At 37.6% G+C, this 21,707-nt stretch overlaps 1 protein-coding gene across 1 annotated transcript in view; it reads right to left on the bottom strand.

The window, feature by feature from the left end:
- The window catches only part of unc-13-4A (BAI1 associated protein 3), a 766,749-nt gene extending 745,624 nt beyond the window's left edge, over window positions 1–21,125 (bottom strand). Inside the window, exon 1 of the mRNA XM_081750562.1 lies at window positions 20,373–21,125. Coding sequence (XP_081606688.1) covers window positions 20,373–20,911 — 539 coding nt within the window. The 5' untranslated portion in view covers window positions 20,912–21,125. The remainder of the gene's footprint in view (window positions 1–20,372) is intronic.
- Between the last annotated feature and the right edge of the window lie 582 nt (window positions 21,126–21,707).

The following is a 21,707-nucleotide window of genomic DNA, read 5'->3' as shown; positions in this document are numbered from 1 at the left end:
ATCATTTAAGATGAAACTGATACAATTGAGTCTTTAAAACTCGGCACTCAATAGCCCGGATGTCCGGGTAACTCGGCCACATCCTGACAGGGCGGGGGGGGGGAAAAGCCCACGCGCAAACCTGTTTATGCCTACAGTAAGTACAGGGTGAGCATAAAGTACAGGGTGAGCATAAAGTCTTGTCGTGATTACAAAATCTTATTACAGAAGAACCATTTGACATAATAATATAAATATTGGTCAGTTACATAGGTTAGTATTACAAGTTTTTTTTAAAGACCACTTATGTTACTTATGTTACTGATGGGCGATTTGCTTTCGTGATACCACAGCACGCATTGCGCTTTCTCCTGCTTCGATGCCATTTCGCCAACTAACCCGCGCGCGCCAAGTAACGTACTGCATCACTCTTGGGGAGCACTAGTGCCATCTATTGGTCTTTAAAAACCACTTGTAATACTAACCTATGTAACGGACCAGAATTTACATTATTCTGTCCAACGGTTATTCCGTAATAAATTTTTATAATCAGGGCAGGACTTTATGCTCACGGTGTATTTTTCTGAGGTTTGTCTTATCAGATAAACTACTGTACAGTGTGTATTCATTAATTTTCATTTTTATGTATAATAAAGATTCTATGCCTTCATAAAATACGTACTTTTCCTTTGTTTAAGGGTAATTGGGCAGTTTATTCCCTGTTGCATTCTCAAGTTACCAATTCATGCAAGTAGATGAGGAAATACTCGTACGTATTCTTTTTTAACCCCGTTCCTGATAACCCGGTAACTTTAGAAACTCGGCTACCCTACGGTCCACAGTAGGCCGAGTTTTCGGGACTCTACTATACTAAAGTATAACCTATTAAGTGTTTCATTATGTTACTAGTTAGTAGGTATAGATTAGTACACTTTATAATTAACGAAATATTAGTATGTGTAAAAAGTATTGAGTCTTTGAAGGTCAAAATGGCGAATGATTATATTGTGATTTGAAACTAAAATTATAAAACAACATATGCATCAATATATAGATTGCCTTCTACCATTTTTCTGACACCATAATCTTCTATGGTTTCTGCTCAATAATTGTGACACGTAGTTTCTACTGACCTCTTTTGGAACTGACTTTGTACCATTTAGGGGTTCTGCAGACAGCGAAACAAATAATACTCTAGCGACATCAAGTAAGGGCTATACCATGGATGCATGAAAACCTCCAACCCAAGTTCTCTCTCACTATCTGACGAGTCCTTAAACATGTATGTGATCTGGCGTTGTCAGCGGAGTATACGACACCGTTTGTTGGCCAGTACAGGCAGCTTTCTTTTGAATTGCTAGCTGTACTCGGAATATGCGTCGACAGTACAGGTCCGAGTGTATCGTTTCTATCCTGCTTCAGCAGGTTGTTAAGTACGATGGCCATCCAATCCTCGAATATGAGTTTTGACACAGACTGTGAAACCTCATCTCACTTTGACCATCATCTTTCTCGCATATTGTGGTCATTGCTTAGAATTTAGGAATTAGATTTCTGGGCTTTCGATATCTATAGCTATATTAGACCTTTATGTATAAGGAATAAGGTCCTTCAGCGATCACACTATCCGCGAAAAGGAAGGAAGAAAACGGCCCGGGATCTATATGTTAGGTACCATCCCGGCATTTGCCTGGTGTGAGTGAGGAAAACCCAGGAAAATCTTATTCCGAATGGCTAGCCTGAAAAAGCTTTTACATTTTTTTCGACCGAGCTTGTCATTGGTTATTCACTATCCATCAGTCGTGATCAACCATTTCAGAAATGGTTTGAGTCACCATTACATTTCAGTAGGGATTCGCAGATAGAAATTTGATCAAGTAAATATTTTTGAAGCAGGTCATCTAATACCCTAACGTCGAGCTTTCTTTCTTGCTTTCTTTTCTTTCTTTTTTCTTTCTTTTTCTTTCTTTTTTCTTTCTTTTTTCTTTTTTTGTAGCCAGCTTTCTCCAAACGGTTTTAACACTGGTGGTGGACACTGAGATTACACTAGACTCTCGTTAATCCGGCCCTCAGTAGTCCGGCCTCTCAGTAATCCAGCGCACATCCAACCAAAAACACGTGCACAATGAATTATCGTGCGAATGCGCAACAATGCTTAGTTAAACAATGCTTTATATATTGTACGTATTCGAAATTGTAGCATTCTTTACAGTTCGTAACCATGTCTTCTAAAAGGAAACACGTTACGCTAGACCTCAAGCAGAAACTCGAAATTTTAGATAAGTTAAATCAAGGTTCTTCGCAAAAAGCCATTCCTGCTGAGTACAATGTTGGACGAGAAACTATTTATGACATCAAAAAGAAGATGTTATTCGAGAGTACTCAATACAAATGGATAGTGAGTTGGGAAAAATCAAATAAATGTCAGACACTCAATAATCCGTCACTTCCGCTAATCCGGTACCCATAAGTGCCAGGAATGGCCGGATTAGCGAGAGTCTAGTGTATTAGCAATGTCATGACTGCTTACATGCCAGTCTTGCTCGATTTTCATCTGAACATTATCCACTTTTGCGGTTATTGGTCTCTGACTGCGACAAGCAACTTGAGCATCAACATTTCTAGAACGAAAACGAACAAACCATGTTTTGTCCGTTGCTTTTGATAACGTATCTTGTCCATAAACAGCACAAATTTATTCTTGGACCTGCACAGTATTTATGGCTTTATCGAAATAAAATTGTAGAATGTAGCACAAATTTACTCGTCTTTACGGCACAATACTTTACGTCTGATTACAACAAATTCGCAATTTTGCATATGTACTAGCTCCAACTGTCTGTTGTCAAATGGCCGTAAGTCTGACCCGCTGCGACTCCTATACTCTGGGATTTGGGATAATACCATCTCGTGTACAAAAGACCCAAAGCACTTTAGGCCACCTGATATTCTGTGTAATAATCAAAAATTATGTAATAGAACTCTCAAACTTTACTTTTAAATATATTTCAATTAAAGTTTTCAGAGTTTGTGTATTTGTTGTAAAATTATTCAGCAGTTCTCAATAATTTTCTCTTGTCGACTTATGTATCACTTCTTAATTTAATGTGGTTTCTATACAGGAATTTTCTCCATTCCTCTCTGTAACCACATATCGAAAGCTTCAAAGTGTCTTGTATTATTCTTCCGTATCTACATGTTTGCTTTCTATAGTTCAGTACTTCGCATACAATGTGGATAAGCATATTTTACTATGTTCAAGATACTATGTTTTTCGTTGTTTCAAAGTTTTATTCCGTCAATCCTATTTCTCTTTCTATTGAAGTGAGGTAGTTTGAGTTCTTTTCAGCAGCGAGGCTATATGAGACGGGACCTACTGATTAACGTGGAATCTGAACCACATGAGCTCTACCGGGAATCGAACCCGGGTCTCCCATACCAAATGCGCATACGCTAACCGCTTAGCCACGAAGCAGCTATCCTGTTTCTATTTTCCTACATTACATCATTATTCGTATGTACCATAAAATATGGTAAATTAATACAAGTTCAAATTATAAAAACAAATGTTTATTTTCTTTTTTTAAAAAAATACACATTAGTATATTGTATGAAGTATAGGTGTATGTAATACAAAAAATTAACTAAAAAACTCTAGTTAAGTCTTTAAATATGAATGTGGACGAGAAAGGAGAAAATGAGCGTGGTTAAACAGCAAAACAAGTAAGTGCAACTTTCTACTATTTCTTGTATATCATTGAGTTGTAAGTCGTGGTAAAATATGGAATCACATTTTACCTGTACTCTGCATTTTAAATCCTCAAGATGAGTCAAGTTTCATTGAGAAGGGCCAATGTTTTGTAAGATAACTGTAAGAAATATAACAGGTCCTTTGTTGTTATTGAATACCTAAGTGGATTATTCGTTAGAATACTAAAAATCTTTCGGTTTAACGTCCCACGCTTACGCCTGTGAGACGAAGGAAGATGATGATTAAGGCAAGTGAATGATGATGGAAGAATTGATGAAATGAGAAAGTGGAAGGAAACGAGAGTACCCCCGAGAAAACCCACGGACACAATGTTGTCCACCACAAACTTACTTGGGTGGGGATCGGAACCAGGGGCCCCACGCACCGGAGGTAAGCGCTCAACCACTGAGCCACCGTGCTCCTCGTCAGAGTATTCGAGTCGATGTGTTTCCTTAGGATTTCCTGAAGATCACAAGTTAAGGATTTTCGGATGATGGTTCAAGTCTTTGTTTACATATGTAATTACTATAAGGTGGTCGTCGCGAGCGCGACAGTCTAGCTGTTGTTAATTAACGGTTTCTACTTTTAAGAGACGATAGATGTAACCATGAAAAATAAAATGGAATTCAGAACTTTAAGGGAATTATATATTTCCTACGTCTCAAATCCTGAGAAAGTAAATTTTTAATCCCATTCATATGTTCATTTGTCCGCCCATATACGTCTTGAACGTAACAACATCAAATTTTAAACCTATTTTTATATTTCATAATGTATTGTTATGTTTAATTTTGCTGCCTCTAATCCTCCAAAACAAGGCTTGTCCATCAGAAGGTCAAAATTTGAATTTTTGTATTTATTGAAACCGGCTCCAGCGCATTTGGTTAATATTTGACAAATATACCAGAAAAATTTAGATTCATTCTCTTCGCTGAAAACAAAATATAATTTCTTAATCTCAAGGTTATTACTAGAGAGCGGATTTTAATAAGCAGCACCTTTTCTAAAAATGTAGTTGTTATAACAACTAAAGTTCAAAATATGTATTTCCGGGCATAAAACAAACTAAAATGAAGGCACTTTGTTGCACCTTTTTCTTGAATGTTGCAACGTTTTCGCTAGATTCATAAAATTTCCCATTTTCTTACTTCTTTTAGCCTTCAGCACATTTATTGTCTTTTTTTTCTTTTTTAAAAATTTGGACAGAGCAATATGTTTTATTTTCAATCTAGTTTACACATAGCCCTAACATCCCATAAATTTAGACGCAATGTTGACGGATTTGCTAGGGACAAATTTGAACTGAATTTGCGAAACAACCCGCACTTTTACAACGTCAACTGAACTTCCTGTTCATGAGCTTACAAGATGTGTACCACTGGTTTCCGTTGATGTCGAGTGAAATTTCTCCACATACAAGGATCTCCTGAGCTCCAAGCGACAAAAAATAGCATTTGAAAATATAGAAATGTGTATAACCAGTTTCTGAAGACCAGTAGTATGTGACGGTTTCTCAAGCCACAATATTGCTAAATTAAAGTTTCCTTTTTTAAAATACCGAGTTTGTTTTAACCACAATTTTATTAGAAGAATGTTGAATGTTGTACAAATTTGGGATTAAATAAAACAATTTTGCAATTTATGTCCAATGTTTAAAGCCAAGACTTTAACAATTTTTGTTGGTGTAATGAATAAAGAATGTTTATGTAACTGTATACTATAGAAATTAATAAAGATATCCTATTAGCACCTTTTTTGCACCTTTTTGAATGATGTTTCAGCCCCTTTTATTCCCTTCTCCCTACCACATATTTGCACCTTAAAATCCGGTCCTTAGTTATTACGTACATTTCTGAACTCAGAAGAAAGAAAAATCTGTTAAATCTATGAATGCTTTTCTGGTACGTTAGGGTAACTGAGATAGAATCTATCTTTAAGCCAGGACACTCAAATAAATCATACACCAGAAAACTACGTGAGTCGTTCAATATATAAGTTTCCCTAAACTGTTAAAAAAATACTTTTATGATACATTTGTAAACTATACACACATGTGTAAGTGGGTCCTTTCTCATCTTCCACATAATCCCCATTGAGATTCAAGTATTTGTCTCATCGTTGGATCAAGTTGTCCAAACTCTTCGCAAAAAAAATCGGGGCTCTGACTATTTAGCACTTTCCTTACATTCTGCTTCACTTCTTCATCACGAATTGACTAGCGCTTTCCTTACATTCCGCTTCACTTCTTCATCACCAATTGACTAGCGCTTTCCTTACATTCCGCTTCACTTCTTCATCACCAATTGACTAGCACTTTCCTTACATTCCGCTTCACTTCTTCATCACCAATTGACTAGCACTTTCCTTACATTCTGCTTCACTTCTTCATCACCAATTGACTAGCGCTTTCCTTACATTCCGCTTCACTTCTTCATCACCAATTGACTAGCGCTTTCCTTACATTCCGCTTCACTTATTCATCATCAATTAACTAGCACTTTCCTTACATTCCGCTTCACTTCTTCATCACCAATTGACAGGAGACCTGGTCGCTTATGTCGAACCTGAAATCTTCTTCAGGGAAACGCAATTCGACATAAACGACATGGTCCTTTCTACTTGACGATAACGTCCACCGCAACTAAACATGCAAACAAGACAAAATTGAAGAATTAGTGTGGGAACCGCTGCTCCACTCTCCATAGAGCCTCAATTTAGTGCCGAGTTACTTCTATATTTTTCTAGTGTTAAAGTCTGCATTACAAGGTGAACATTTCGTAACATATGAAGAAGTGAAGCGGAATGTAAGGAGAATGCTAAATAACCAGAGCCCTGATTTTCTGCAAAGGGTTTCGACAAATTGGTGCAACGGTGAGACAGATGCCTGAATCTCAATGGGAATGTGGAGAGGTAAGGCAAGATCCAACTATGTATGTATAGTTTAGAAATGCATCTTAAGCTGTATCACCACCCGAAAGTCAGTACATATTTTAGCTCATTCCCTTAACTACTGTGCAATGAAACGTTACATATTATAAATATTAAACTATAAGATAAAGTCATGTTTCAGCTACAACACAAGACACTGATTAATTTGGTTGTGTCTTCTGATATCGAAAAAGATAACAAATAAAATAAAATATTTGATTCGTTTTACAATGAGCACACAAGATGGCACTTGCTGTTAGATCTTACTAATAGTGTTCAATTTTATGAAATGTTTATTTGAATGTATAAAGTACTTGAAAGTAGCGATCCTATTACAAAATAGATTTATTGTTTGACCGTTTTTCGTGTTATGTTTCACGTTTTATTAAAATATTAATTTACATTTAAGGAAATAGATTTTGAGAAGAAACTTGCGCAGAGCGCCATAATGCGTTGTTGCCAAATTTGTACGTTTAACTTCTGGATTCTAGCATTGCAGTTTGAGAAGCGGAACTTAGCTGTGAGTTGCGGTAAGGGTCGAAAACTAATTTCTCCAGTAAGTATCCAAGCAAAATTCCATGATTACTTTATTTATTATCTGGCACCAGTAAATACTCGATACTACCTGGCAACGCTGCACTATTCAAGCAGCGTTTAGCATAGCAACGAGAACACCTAGTGATCCACCTTAAAAAATAAATATTTCACAGCTTACGGAAACATATATTGAACGACCAACGTAAATAGAGAATATAGATTATATGCAGTATCAGAAACATAGCCTTTGCTGCAAGTGTATTTGATTTTTTTTATAACAGAAACATATAAAAAGTAATTATTCATAAACTAAAGAAGAAAAAAGAAAAGAAACCGAGAAATAAAAGCATTCAGAAAGTCAAGAATATGTGTGCTTAAGATGACCAAATAAATAATTGAATATCAGAGAATGGTCTTTGCTAACTTTAACATTAAAAGCACGAAAACATATCTTGTGCATATATAAAGAGATGGATGCACATGTAAATGTTCATAGTCCTGTGAGACTGTGTGTACATTTGTGTTTGTGGGTGTGTGTGTGCGTGTGTGTGTGTATGTAGAGATGGAGATGGAGAGAGAGAATTTAATATCGTTGCCACTTCTTTGAAGTGGCTATACAGAGAGAAACAGCTAACGAAGAAAGGGGGAGGGAAGGTTAAACTAATGTACTGCGCCATGTTTTAGAAGGGGAGGGGTAAACTGTGAGGAAATATATCTACATAGTAACCACAACATCTGCAACAACCATAACGTGCGTTTCAAACTTGATCGCCCCTCCCTTTTCCTTACTCCACCTGCACTGTTTACGTCATTTATTGATACCAGAGTGTGTACAAATACAAAAGGTAACATATTCTATTACTACGTTGACAAAAACAAAGGGTTTTGCGGTTTTAATTCCTGCAATTACGATAGGATCAGTTACAATAGGAATTTGAGAATCAATAACAGAGTTGCTTCTATCTAATATTTACTGTTCGCTTCACTAGCAAATCTACGCTTTTCATACTTCTCAGGTGGGGCCAGGGGAGACAGTACACAGAAGAGCAATATTTGCTATTAAATTTTATTTAATTTCTGTATTTACGTACTTTGCCGACAACGGGACAATATAATAGGGTAGGCCGAAAACAATCATTTTTTTAAAAATCGTAATATCGCGGTAAAGTTGCGAATTTGGGAGGCTAAAAAGGGGTAACAATAAATAAATAAATAAAATCGGTTTATATATTCTGGTCGCGCATGCGTTCTAAAGTGTGCCGAAATTTGGAAAAATTCATAATTTTACGATAATTTTTAACATTTTTTAATTAGCCTCATTCCAAACATAATGGTTCAAATTCACGACCCGCTCGGGAGAGTAATACTCCCGGAAGTACGTTTTTTTCGCGCGCTACTCTAGCCAGCTGTTTTACGCGCTATCCTAGTCAGTTGTTTTAAGTTGGTCACAAAATCTATATCATGGAGTACAAGGGCAACAAAACGAGCCCTGCAGGACTTCTAACCCGTTCGTACTACTACTACTACTTATCTGCACAAAAGTAAGTAAATCACATTTTTGAGAATTATTTTCGTATTATTTTAATTTAAAAAGTGTTATAAAAATGTAAAAAAAAAAACTTTTCTCAGGCCGGGTTTGAACTCGCGCCGAAAGAGGTTTTCGTTACTAGCATATAACGCTAGCCCACTCGGCCACGAGGACCGACAACAACAATTGTCTGAATTCTGCTATTTCAATGCAACGTGGCAAGACATAGATAACGCCAACCAATCAGAACTGTGTTTTTCGTTCCTACTTCCGGGAGCATTACTCTCCTGAGCTAGTCCTTCAAATTCTTATGTATTTGATCCACAGAAAATTATGTTTAAAGAGATCAAGTCAAGAATTGTCATAGTAAAGAAGAAGAAAAGGTCACTCTTAACTATCAGGCTCAATATTGTACTTAAGAAGTTGGTCAAGTGATATATATGGAGCATTGGACTGTATAGTTCAGAGACTTGGACATTACGGAAGTTAGAGAATAAGTATTTAGAGAGCTTCGATATGTCGTGTTGGAGGAAAATGGAGAAGATAAAATGGACAGAGAGAGCAACAAACAAAGATGTCTTAAAACGGATAGGATAGAAGAGGACACCTCTAGCCAACATTTTTCGTAGGAATGCCAATTGGATTGAACACATCTTGCTAAGAAATTGTCTTCTTCACACCGCCATAGGAGGAAAGATGGAAAGGAAAAGAAGAACACAGCTGATCGATAATTTGAAAAATAGAAGAAAATATTGGGAGTTAAAAGAGGAAGCTGAAGATCGAGAAACGTGGAAGAAACATTTCGAGGTCCAAATCTAAAATTGAAAAAAATATCCTCATTAGTTCCAGGACCTGCCGAAATACAGAATACTTTATTACCTATTATTATTATTATTATTATTATTATTATTATTATTATTATTATTTAAATCCATCAACATCTTCCGGTTGCGCATTACCTTCAAAGTTAATGAAATTTTGAAAACAAATTTACAAACAAAGGTAGATAACAGTTCAAGGGCAAAAAAAGAAATATTAACAGTTTCTCTTTCTTTATTCAATACAAGTTTAAATATTTAAAAATAAATTATTTTAGACCATTAGTAATATTTATAAACAAAGTTTTTATTTTTAAAAAATAACACCGCCAAACGGAAGTAAATTCCTGACACCAAAATAAGACAAAAAGTATAGACCAACGTGGATGTAGACATGCTTCCTTCTAGCGTTCTGAGGAGCCGAAAACTTATCGGAAAAAAGCAAAAGCAACCATAACTCGAGAACAAAATGTCGGATGGAAGCCAGGCAAAAGGAAAAGTCCATTATTTTTATTGGACCGTTGGACGTGGCGCAGGAAAATCTAAGGATAAACACTTTTGCTACATCTTTTTTTTCACACGACTTTTATCTGGCATTTCGTTCTCAAGCTATGGTTCTTTTCAGCGAAGTTCAAATTTTCGGTGATCTACAGCTAGAAAATGACATATTGACACACTCATGATTGTCCATAATCTTTTTATGTCTCCGCGGAAGGAATTATTTCGAAAATATCTTTCGTGTTATCTCCGAACATCCTCTTCTTCGGTATGTGTCGAAATCTTTTAATGTGGAAACCTATTTACATCCAGAGAGCCTATATGGCCTCTCATAGATTAAGGTGCTCTTTCAGCCTTCACTTTTCGTAGGGTACATCGAGGAATTTCCTAATTTCTTTAGTGACTACTTTTGGGCCGCCCCTGTACTTTGTCGGTTGTTTTCTGCATTTTTTCGACAAATTTTCGACTGGCTACAAAGTGGAAAGGAAGCATTTCTACACCTAGGTTAGTCTATACTTTTTGATTTATTTCAAAGGAATAACCCCCAAAAGATGTTGAAGTTGTTTCCGAACATCCACTACATAGAGATGAACCTGAAAGATGTGCCCAAACTCCGGAAGGTGATTCGTGACATCGAAAGAAGACAAAAAGTCCTCTTGCGTGTTGTCGAATTCTGCGTCGTGTAGGAGTCGCGCAAAAAGACTTTTTGTCTTCTTTTGATGTCAATAATCACCTCCCAAAGTATGTGCACATCCTGTTCCGATGCGATTGCCACGATTCGATTTTTGACTCAAAGTTGGCACCCCTGTCACTCGTACACGACGCAGAATTTGACAATATGCAATAGGACTTTTTGTCTTCCTTTGATGTTATGAATTACCTCCTGAAGTATGTGCACCTCTTTCTATTCCGTTCCAACTATCACGATTGCAGTTTCGATTCCAAGTTGGTACACTTGTCAATCGTACACGACGCAGAATTCGACAACATGCTAGAGGGCTTTTTGTATTCTTTTGATGATACGAATCACGTACCGGACTTTGTGCACATCTTTCAGGTTCACCCTGTATAGAGGCTAAACAGGAAAAGAATGAAAAATGACTGATAAAGAGAGATAGAAGAGAAAGTAAAACAAGAAGAAGAGGGTGATAAAGAAGAAGAGAATGAGGCAGAAGTAAGGAAAAAACTGAGGAGGGAAAGTAATTATAGCGTGCATATTTACATTAAACGGACAGCTAACCTATCCCATAGCTTTCAGATAGTGTGCGTAATGTATGTTTGTAGACTCTTTGGAGGACACGACCTTGAATATAGCTTACGTAGATGATAAGATAGTTCTTAATTATACTTAGAGTCAACACACACACACACAATCACCCGGCTACATCACTCTCGTTATTATTGTTATCATTATAACATCCTTGTTGAAGAGAAAACACAAACTTTCCGTTAAGGGTAAGATAAAAAAAAAAGTTCTAAGTGAACAAACTTTTCTCTCAACATTGTACCACCATCAGGATGTTAGACAAATCAATTCCACGTCGACGTAAAGCAACCAGTCACCTCTATTCAAGGTCAAAAGGTCACTTCATCGTTTGCTGTTAGCTTCATATCGCGACATCAGTCTGCCGTTTTACTCGGTGCACTGTTCGTCTCCTATCAGTTACATGATGAGGGCGGCTCCCTTGTACCCCAACCCCCTACTTCCACCACTTCTAGACAGACAGAATCTTCCGCCAGCTAATTAGAAGAAGACGGTTGGAAATCCATCTCCAACACGCGAATAACACGTCTCCGTCCTTAGACATACTTTAATGACAGACGTGGAAGGGATTCTCTCTCTACTCCTTTCAACCACCCATCCTACTCCGTTACGTTTGGCTAAATATTCATTTATGCACCTAGACTTCATCTATCTTGTTCTCATCCAAATAAACAATATATTTTCTGTAAACTTCTAGAATTTTTTTAAAAAATACATTTACATTGATTGAAGCTTTCTCTAGCACGATAGGCAAAAGTTCTGAAATATTGTTGAGTTTCGTTTGCTCCCGACTTAGGGGTGAGATAGAATTACAGTCAAACTCGAGCTCTGATTTTGAATTTATCTGATGCCACACCGAGGTTATGAAAAATAGGATCTATTCTTTAACAGGTGCTCCGAATCATGAAGAACGGGACCTATTATTTAGCATGTGCTCCGAACCATGACAAACGGGGCCTATTGTTTAGCATATGCTCCGAACCATGAAAAACGTGACCTATTATTTAGCATTTGCTCCCAACCATGACAAACGGAACCTATTGTTTAACATATGCTCCGAATCATAAAGAACGGAACCTATTTAGCATGTGCTTCGAACCATGACAAACAAGATCTATTATTTAGCATGTGCTCCGAAGCATGAGGAACGGGACCTATTATTTAGCATTTGCTTCCAACCATGACAAACGGGACCTATTGTTTAACATATGCTCTGAACCATAAAGAACGGAACCTATTTAGCATGTGCTCCGAACCATGACAAACAGGACCTATTATTTAGCATGTGCTCCGACCCATGAGGAACGGGACCTATTATTTAGCATATGCTCCGAACCATGACGAAGGGGACCTATTGTTTAGCATATGCTCTGAACCATGACAAACGGGACTTATTGTTTACCATTTGCTCCCAACCATGACAAACGGGACCTATTGTTTAGCATTTGCTCCGAACCGTAAAGAACGGAACCTATTTAGCATGTGCTCCGAACCATGACAAACAGGACCTATTATTTAGCATGTGCTCCGAAGCATGAGGAACGGGACCTATTATTTAACATTTGCTTCCAACCATGACAAACGGGACCTATTGTTTAGCATATGCTCCGAACCATGAAGAACGTGACCTATTATTTAGCATTTGCTCCCAACCATGACAAACGGAACCTATTGTTTAACATATGCTCCGAATCATAAAGAACGTAGCCTATTTAGCATATGCTCCGAACCATGACAAACAGGACATTATTTAGCATGTGCTCCGAACCATGACAAACAGGACCTATTATTTAGCATGTGCTCCGAAACATGACAAACAGGACCTATTATTTAGCATGTGCTCCGAAACATGAGGAACGGTACCTATTATTTAGCATGTGCTCCGAACCATGATGAACGGGGCCTATTATTTAGCATGTGCTCCGAACCATGACAAACAGGACCTATTATTTAGCATGTGCTCCGAACCATAAAGACGGAACCTATTTAGCATGTACTCCGAACCATGACAAACAGGACCTATTATTTAGCATGTGCTCCGACCCATGAGGAACGGGACCTATTATTTAGCATGTGCTCCGAACCATGATGAACGGGGCCTATTATTTAGCATGTGCTCCGAACCATGACAAACAGGACCTATTATTTAGCATGTGCTCCGAACCATAAAGAACGGAACCTATTTAGCATGTACTCCGAACCATGACAAACAGGACCTATTATTTAGCATGTGCTCCGACCCATGAGGAACGGGACTTATTATTTAGCATGTGCTCCGAACCATGACGAACGGGGCCTATTATTTAGCATGTGCTTCGAACCATGAAGAACGAGACCTATTAATCATGTGCATCGTAACATGAAGAATGGGACTTATTAACATGTGGCCCGAACCATGAAGAAAGGGACCTATTATTTAGCACGTGCTCCGAACCATGAAGAACGGGACCTATTGTTTAGCTTGTGCTCCGAACCATGATCTAAACCTGAAACCATGTAGCTGGCGGGTGCACAGATCATGCTACACGATCAATTCTCAGAATATAATTTGTTCCCCACTATTTTTTCGCCTCTAAGAAAGCTAGATTTTTACTAGCCCTGGCAGAGTAAAAAAATAGGGTTTGGCTTCTATATTTAGAAACGTAACACAGCCTGTCGCATTTTAGGCTACAGTTGGGGCGTTTTAGGCCACATTTTAGTGGTGACAAGGCGGAGTACTCTTAGGAGATTAGCTGAAGGATTAACTCAGGTCCTAACTTAGCGGTGTCTACTACCGGGACTACCCAAGAGCTCTGATTACGAAAGCTCATTACCATCTAACAAAAGTTTGACTTGGTATCCGCGGCCAAACGAAACAACACACAGACCGGACCAGAGTTGTGCAGACTTGCGAACCCGGGTTATCCGTGTGACTCAGTCTCAAGCCCAATAAATGATACGAGTACTATAAATGGATAGCTAGTTTAATAAATGAGCACCGAATCCTACAGATAGATTGAGACCCAGAGTCGGTTCAGCATATAAGACGCCTTCCATTAAATATGAGTCGGTTCAGCATACCCTTTCGATTTTCTTGAAGGGGGGGGGGACAATGGCTCAGTGATAGAGCGTTTACCTCTGGTGTGTGGGGTGTTCGGTTCAACCCACGGACAATTAAATTTGTACTGTTATCGGGTACTTCAGATGGGTTACTCCGACCCTGTGCCTGCCTCAGATAAAATCCAGATTAGTAGTTCGAATCTCACTTTTAAGTGGTGGGTCTCATTTTACGAGCATTATAGACATATAATAAACAAACAAAAAATCTGGTCAAAAATGAAAAATGTGACATTATTTATTGTTGTTTTGAGTGGTTCGTCATTTATTTTCTCTCAGTACATGTCTATAAGGATTAAATATTAGAAGGGAATAGCGACAATCTTTTCGTGTTTAAAATAAAGTTGAAGAAAGATAATTACTGAAGACGGGTTGTGCTTGCATGTATTCGTGGCTCACGAACTGCGCCAATTAATGAGAGAAAATATGACGATAAGTCTTATCTCAATGGTATTACGACTTTACTAACAACAAGTCTATTGGAAAACTTTCCAAGTTTATATTAAGAGACCAACTTACAGGCAGAGTAATAAATGTTATATACAGGGATATGTCATAAGTCTCGCAATACTTCCACAACCCAAATAGCAAGCGTATGTATACGCCGGAATTGGGGGAAGCGGACTATTTAACTCAGAGGCTGCCACTTGATCAGTATCTTTAGTCTGTTTTCAGTGGCAGTGCCGATGGGTGCTTAACAAAGTCCGATATGTGAACTGATACTGTATAAGTTCGGACGCGAGAGCAATCCCAAAAATATGTCATACAAAAGGGGATGGTGTAGTTGTGTAACCACAACACAACACAGCAATTCGTTGCTTCTAGAAATTTCGTGCAGGTTGGATGATTGTACAGGCCGCTCCAAAGTAACAGACTCTGCCTTCAACCATCAGAGGAGTTGCCGCATTGTGCCAAATGAGTTGAACCGAGCTCAGGTGCAGAGGCGAGAAAATGTCTGCGGACAAATTCACATGGTATCTCCTTAAACGGATTGCTACATGCGATGAAAAATGGATGTATTACGAAATCAGAATGTGCGAAATCAGTAGTGGAACAAGAGACAAACTTTCAGAACGGTCTTCATGAATAGTCCAGAACCGGTGTCCCATCTGTAATGTATTGTTGGCTTTTTACAGCGTTACTTAAAGAGACCAAAGTTAAAAGCACGCACAAATTAGGAGAGGTTAGGATGGGGAGTTTTTCATAGTTAACGGATTTGTTGATTTTTTTAGTTGAACGAAATACTGCATAAGGAATACTATTAGAGTGAATATAAACATTTTATTCCTGCCAGCGCACTGAAAAATTGATGTTAGCAATTCTTGGTTCGTCGGTTGGATAAGAGTTTAGTGTCTTGGCTCTATGACGTGGACCTACAGTTTAACGTCTAATCCGAACTACATGAGCACCCGTCGGGAATTGAACCCGTGTCTTCCATGTCGAATACGCTCACAATATAGCCACGACGGAGCCCTGGATTAACATTCGTAAAAGAAGACTTACGCCACAAGGCATCGTTGCACATACAATGAAAACACATAAGCAAGCACCTTCTTAGAGCATGAATGTAGATTAAAGACATTTTTATTAAAATTACCAGTTATAATAGCTAAAGAGAAAAATGTTCAAAATATGTCGTTTCTGTAAGTAAATGGGAACATGTAGGTACAATGGGAATATATATTCTCAGATTTGTCGCTTATGCCTATTCATTATTTAAACGAATAATTTATCTCTTACGAATCAAAATAAAGATGAAAGTGGCTATGTGCGTGCTAATAACTACCGATCTCTATCAAATCTTCAACATAGATAAGGTTCGGGCCTGTGATGGTCTTTATCATTTTATTTTGGTGGTAGAACTTAGGGGAGGGGATATATATATATATATATATATATATATATATATATATATATATATATATATATATATATATAGAGAGAGAGAGAGAGAGAGAGAGAGAGAGAGAGAGGTTGTTTCAAAACCGATAACGTTTGGGAGGTGATTCCTGACACCAAAATAAGACGAAAAGTATAGACCAACCTGGGTGCACAAATGCTTCCTTTCGGAATTATAGGCTGCCGTAAACATGAAAAAATGAACTTTAGAGGTCCATAGCTCCAAAACTATGGGACTTACCGTAGTCGCGTCAAGACTTCACATAGGAACTAATATGTGCTCTATCCACGGGCATATTGGTAATTTGGTTCCGCAAAATTGTTGCGGAAGTACTGCAGGATTCTGAAACATTTATTTTTGAATAAAGCACATATTAGTTTCTTAGTAAAGTCTTGACCCGACTACGGTAGGCCCCATAGTTTCGGAGCTATGGGTCTTTAAATTTCATTTTTTCATGTTTTCGGCAGCCTATAACTCCGAAAGGAAGCATTCGTGCACCCAGGTTAGTCTATAATTTTCGTCTTATTTTGGTGTCACGAATCACCTCCCAGACGTTGTCGGTGTTGTTTTGAAACACTATATATATATATATATATATATATATATATATATATATATATATATAGGGTGTTAATGAACTATACCGACAAACTTTAAGGGGTGATTCCTCCACATCAAAATAAGAGAAAAAGTTTATATGAACCTATGGCGAAAAGTGCATAGTTTCAGAGCTAGGGCTGTCCAAAATCGCAAAAATGCCAAATTTCAAGAGGCCCTATTTTGAATTCGAGAAACTGTGTATGGTGGTCCTTATCAGCGTAAAGGAAGTCACGCATACGCAGTCCAAAAATGCATATTTCATTAATGTTCAATGGGTGTACAGATTATTCCCTGCAGGGTGAAATTCCCAGACATGCCATCAACCGAATTTTCAGATATGCTCTGAATTTATGATTGGTACAAAGTAGGCAAAAAATCAGCCTTGATAGCAGTGAACATGGAATCCTTTAGCGCGATGTCGAAAATGTTAAGGATCGTCAGCAGCACGGTCTCGTACTCGGGAAAAATGCATGGTGCGATGTTTTCTTTCACGCTTATAAGTGAAGAAAACGTGAAATTTACCGTGACGAAATACATATCATCACACGTTATTCCGAACTCTAAGAAACATGGAGCTGCCGGTTTCTAACACTTCTACCTTCCCTCCGAAGCATTGGATGTCCATTCTTGTCAAGGTTTACCTCCTGCCTACTTTGAACCCTTCTTGAAATCAGAGTATATATGAAAACTCTATTGAAAACATATCTGAGAATTACACCCTGTAGGAAACACCCTCTACACCAATTGACAATTGATGAAATATGCACTTTTGGATTGTGTATGCGTGGCTTCCTTTACGCTGATAAGAACCACCATCCACAGTTCCTGGAATTCGAAATAGGGCGTATTGAAATTTGGCTTTTTCGCGATTTTGGACAGTCCTAGCTCTGAAACTATGCACTTTTCGCCATAGGTCCACATGAACTTTTTCTCTTATTTTGATGTGAGAAATCAGCTCTTACAGTTTGTCGGTATAGTTCATTAATACCCTATATATATAAAATTCAAACACTCGAAAATTTTCATATTCGAATTGTTACAAACAATTCTTGGAAAAACCTTTCTTAAAATTTTAGATTAAAGTAGCGTCAGTTGCCCGCTTCGCTAGGTTAAAATTAGAAAAATTAGTAATATGTTCCGTTAGTCAGTCACTGTTTACTATTAGACCCTACTGAAGCGTTCTGATATCGCTCATTTTCGATCATATATATAACGAAAATGATATATATATATATATATATGATCGAAAATGAGCGATATCAGAACGCTTCAGTAGGGTCTAATAGTAAACAGTGACTGACTAACGGAACATATTACTAATTTTTCTAATTTTAACCTAGCGAAGCGGGCAACTGACGCTACTTTAATCTAAAATTTTAAGAAAGGTTTTTCCAAGAATTGTTTGTAACAATTCGAATATGAAAATTTTAGAGTGTTTGAATTTTAACACCTCTAACATAAGTGCTACCGAATGAAGTACCAGTCCAAGAGACAATCGGAAAGAATCACACAAAATGCTGCGATAATAGCACAAGAAAATAGATAGTCATGATTTCTGTGTCCATTACAAAATAAAATTTATCAGAAGGGTATCTTGTGTATTGATAAATTCATGTTTTCAAGTGAAGTATCTGATATTTTCTTTGTATAGTGGCGAATTCAAATTCTATTTCTTGTTTCCTTGAATGATTGCACATCCAAGTTATTTCTTCAAAATTACAATATATCATTGACAGACAATGTGTCAGAAAATCAATTATAATACAATTACAATACCAATTTCAATTCAAGTATAATAAATAAGGAATGTGATAGATACAAACTATTAATGGTTGATAAGTTAAAATGGTGATCAATCTTTATTTATTTTACTATTTTCTTGCCCGATTTGTTATCTTTTGTTAGCTTTTTTGTCATAGCCTCAACTAGAGGGGGCCAGAGACAGCTTTGATCAAAGGAAAGCTATTCATAAGCTAAACGAAAGCTATTCTGGTGAAGCAAATAAAGGAAAATGGCCTATATATTAATACAGGGTAGGATTTAAAGGAGTATATCGGTGCACGTGCACCGCCTTTCGTTATAACCTAAATATGCGTTATCTAAACTGGGAAGCTAGCAATGAAAATAGCAACACTTTCTGAAAATTTCTGCTTTCATATTTCCGTTTCGGGCGTAAAAGAAAGCGAAGTTTTGCAAAAGCAATAGTTTAAGTCAACTTCCCGAAGGTTGAAGGAAAAGGATTCACCAAGCAGCAGAAACTTAGCATTTCCACGACAATTCCTCATTGACACCACAGATGTCTAAAGGTATTTTTAAAACAAAAATCAAATTTAATTCAAATGTACCGGTTGTTATTGGTGCACCGCCGTCAGAAAATTCTAGATTCGGCCCTATATATATATACAAGGTAAGTGCAGGTAAATACGCCATGTTAAGGGTGTTGCACTTTCTATGGTCTTAATTTTCATAAAACATGAAGAACAAGACTTGTGCGTTACAGAGTAGCCTTTTCCGCGTGTAGAAAAAAGTGTGGCGATGATGCGACTCACTTTTATTTTGTACCGAAGGTAAAAGAACAAAGTCTTACAAAGTGGCGTATTTACCAACACGTGCAGGTAATTAGGTCAAGTCTAGGATACTACTAGAAACCTGTAATAAATCGTGCAACTGCTTACATCGTCTGTATTATACGAACTCAAATATTACTACACAACATGATTGAAGCAAAAAGAAGAATAATCAAAGTGCAAGATGAAGATGAAAAGATAAAATGTAAAAAAGATAATCTCCAAAGTTAAAACGAAGTTCCAAACTGAAACGTTTTAGTCCATAAGAAGATAAACAGTGTCACTGTACTGTACTTAAAGAAAAAAGACTACACCGATATTACATGGAACATGCGGGACAAATGGCAATATCTTTGTCTTCTGAAGTCAGTCCTGCACAAGCTCCTGGCGTATTTCGCTGCACCATGTTTGCTATTGATTTAGTAGCCATGGAATCAAAAATACTGAAATTACACTTACAAAACGAAGTATTTCTAAACGGACACGCAATTAGGCGTACGTTGCTGTAAACAATCGGCAGTGTTCTGAGTTAGCACGGTACTAATAACGGATTCTTACCTCTATTGAAATAATAACGTCTTTCCACGGAACCTTCCCGAAGCCAACAACACTGCACAGCGTGGTGGTTTCAGCGCTGTCTCCAGGAGCATTCGTCAAATCGGACTAGTCCAAGACCCTGGCACACATTGAAGGTGCATTTTAGGGGATTTCGTCGGAAACATCCTAGCACTAAACATTTGGCGTACATTGACATAGTACCATACTTACCAGTAATTTCTTGTAAATTCACTCAAAATTTTATAGTGAAGATTAGCTAGTTATATTATATACCAATGCATTCATCATAAAATCTGTATGTTTTTAAGCAATTTACATATAATATAATATAATAGAAATGTACGTTACCCTGAAGTAGTTTGCTGATCCACTTCTGGCCATGATTGCCGTCGCCTGCAGAACATGAGTGGAGGCCTCACCGGTGTTTTTGATTGTTTTTCTTTCCTCTGGGACGGTTCCCGCACCAACGTCGGCTGCCGAAATGTACTCATTCTTCTGGGACTAACAGGCGTGTCCAAAGTTCGACGTTTTACCGATAGTGGTCGTTGCAACGGAGGAGGCACCACTTTCGGTACACCGTAATGATGATGAGCCGTCGACCCAGACGCAGCACTACCACTACCAACACTAGCACCACTCATCGGTGACGGACAGCCAATCACAACACCACCGGATGTTGTCGTCACGGACGGTGATGGAGGGACAACAGCACTCCCCAGGGAACTACTGCGTCCACCAATCACATTAGGCGATACTGTAGGATCATCAACACTGCAGGATGGCGAGGCAGTACTAGATTCTCGACTAAACGAAAATCTTTTTGGACTAAGATTCAAGTTGGCCACACTGCTGGTCACAAATTGTTGCACTGAGTTGAAAAAACTCATCGTTATAGACTTTTTAATTATATATTACAACGTCCAACAAAATAAATTTGTAAAATAATTAAAGTCACTTCTTCGGCCACTCATATACGCACATACGCACAAGAAGTTCCGATTTCTCTTACCAAACGATTCTTCTCAGATGTCTACACATGCAGTCAGGGTGTTCTAATTCTATCAAGTCATTTTTAATTCAAAAGATTTGTGTGTAGTTATTTAACATGACTCTAAAAGAAATAATAATGAAGAAAATAGGTAAGTGTGGGGCATCAATTTTACACTTGTATAAAAACTGACTAAATCGAATTTTGCATTATTTCCTTTGAATGTGTATAACCTAACAAATTATTAGTTTAAATGTTTATGGAAATTGCTTTATCATTATAACTTCGTTATCTTAATCTTTCATTTGATATTCTACAATCTTTTATTGTTGTATTCTGCATTTCTTTTCATCTTACGAAGGAGTTGGAGGGAGTAGGAATACACCTGATAGCAATTATGAGTTTCGATTTTAACTTGGGCCACAAAAACATTTCATATTTTTGACGTATGAAGCTTTTTGGAAAGTATCTACGATCTCAAATTCTCAAAGTTATCTACAATCACGAATTATAACGGAATACAGAACGGACTTCAATTATTCCCATAGAAAAAATGGAAGGACACATCAGGTGACTGTGGTGGCCACTGCACCGAATCACCTCGGCCAATACAATACTCTAGAAATTGTTGATTGAGCCACTCAGTAACGCAACGTCCATAATGGGATGGAGTATCATTGTGCTAAAGGTTCTGA

Source organism: Thermobia domestica, chromosome 3 (genome assembly GCF_964235325.1).
Source record: "Thermobia domestica chromosome 3, izTheDome1.hap1.1, whole genome shotgun sequence".
In the NCBI taxonomy this organism is placed as follows: Eukaryota; Metazoa; Arthropoda; class Insecta; order Zygentoma; family Lepismatidae; genus Thermobia; species Thermobia domestica.
Note: the sequence above shows the minus strand (reverse complement) of the source record. Positions and strands in the feature narration are given on the sequence as shown.